The 687-nt window shown below is 39.3% G+C and overlaps 1 protein-coding gene across 1 annotated transcript in view; it reads left to right on the top strand.

Annotated features, from left to right (window-relative positions):
- Positions 1-225: 225 nt before the first annotated feature.
- The window catches only part of LOC119586834 (m-AAA protease-interacting protein 1, mitochondrial-like), a 6,392-nt gene continuing 5,930 nt past the window's right edge, over positions 226-687 (top strand). The window contains exon 1 of the mRNA XM_037935562.1: positions 226-548. Within this exon, the coding sequence (XP_037791490.1) occupies positions 277-548 (272 nt within the window). The 5' untranslated portion in view covers positions 226-276. The remainder of the gene's footprint in view (positions 549-687) is intronic.

Below are 687 nucleotides of genomic sequence, written 5' to 3' on the forward strand. Positions count from 1 at the left end.
CCAGAAGACAAAATAGAAAACTGGATGACCTTTGAAAATATCGCTTACATAACAAAGAGAGTGACGACTTATCAATCTAATCACAGAATATTATTTTTTCTTATACTTAACCAAATTCATTCTTCAACCATATGTTACATATCAGCAAGATAAAAAGACAGAAACACTGATAATAGGGAACTTAGAGTGAATAGTGACCCCGTAGAAAACTCTCAAACACACTGTCCCTCGTCCGCATAATAACAAACCTCTCGAGGACGGACTGAAGGGAAAGGGATGATCACTTCACAGAGATTACTTTCACCGCACTTATGGCGTGGTTTAGTGGGGAAAATATCGCCGAACATAGGACTGAAGACGATACCATGCACGCAGGATAGGACCTTGAGTAGATTCTATTCGTGTTATAAGTATAATGGCACAATAAAATCTGTTCCTCTGGCTGGTGTCTCCGGAAGCTACACTCTTTCTCAGGGTTTTGTGCCAAGGTCTTCATTAGTAAATCGACAGTTATGGCTTACTGGTGTCACGCAGGACAGGGGATATAGGTGAGTTATGTTATTTTTGTTTTGCATTTGCATTTTGATAATTGTAATATATTTTCCGTCCTAGGAAGTTTGTGACATGAACTGCTAAGGTGCCAGCATCCATGCATTACTAGTGCATCTGATATACTTGAAGTTTGGT

The sequence above is a fragment of the Penaeus monodon genome, chromosome 22 (genome assembly GCF_015228065.2).
Source record: "Penaeus monodon isolate SGIC_2016 chromosome 22, NSTDA_Pmon_1, whole genome shotgun sequence".
Taxonomy (NCBI): domain Eukaryota; kingdom Metazoa; phylum Arthropoda; class Malacostraca; order Decapoda; family Penaeidae; genus Penaeus; species Penaeus monodon.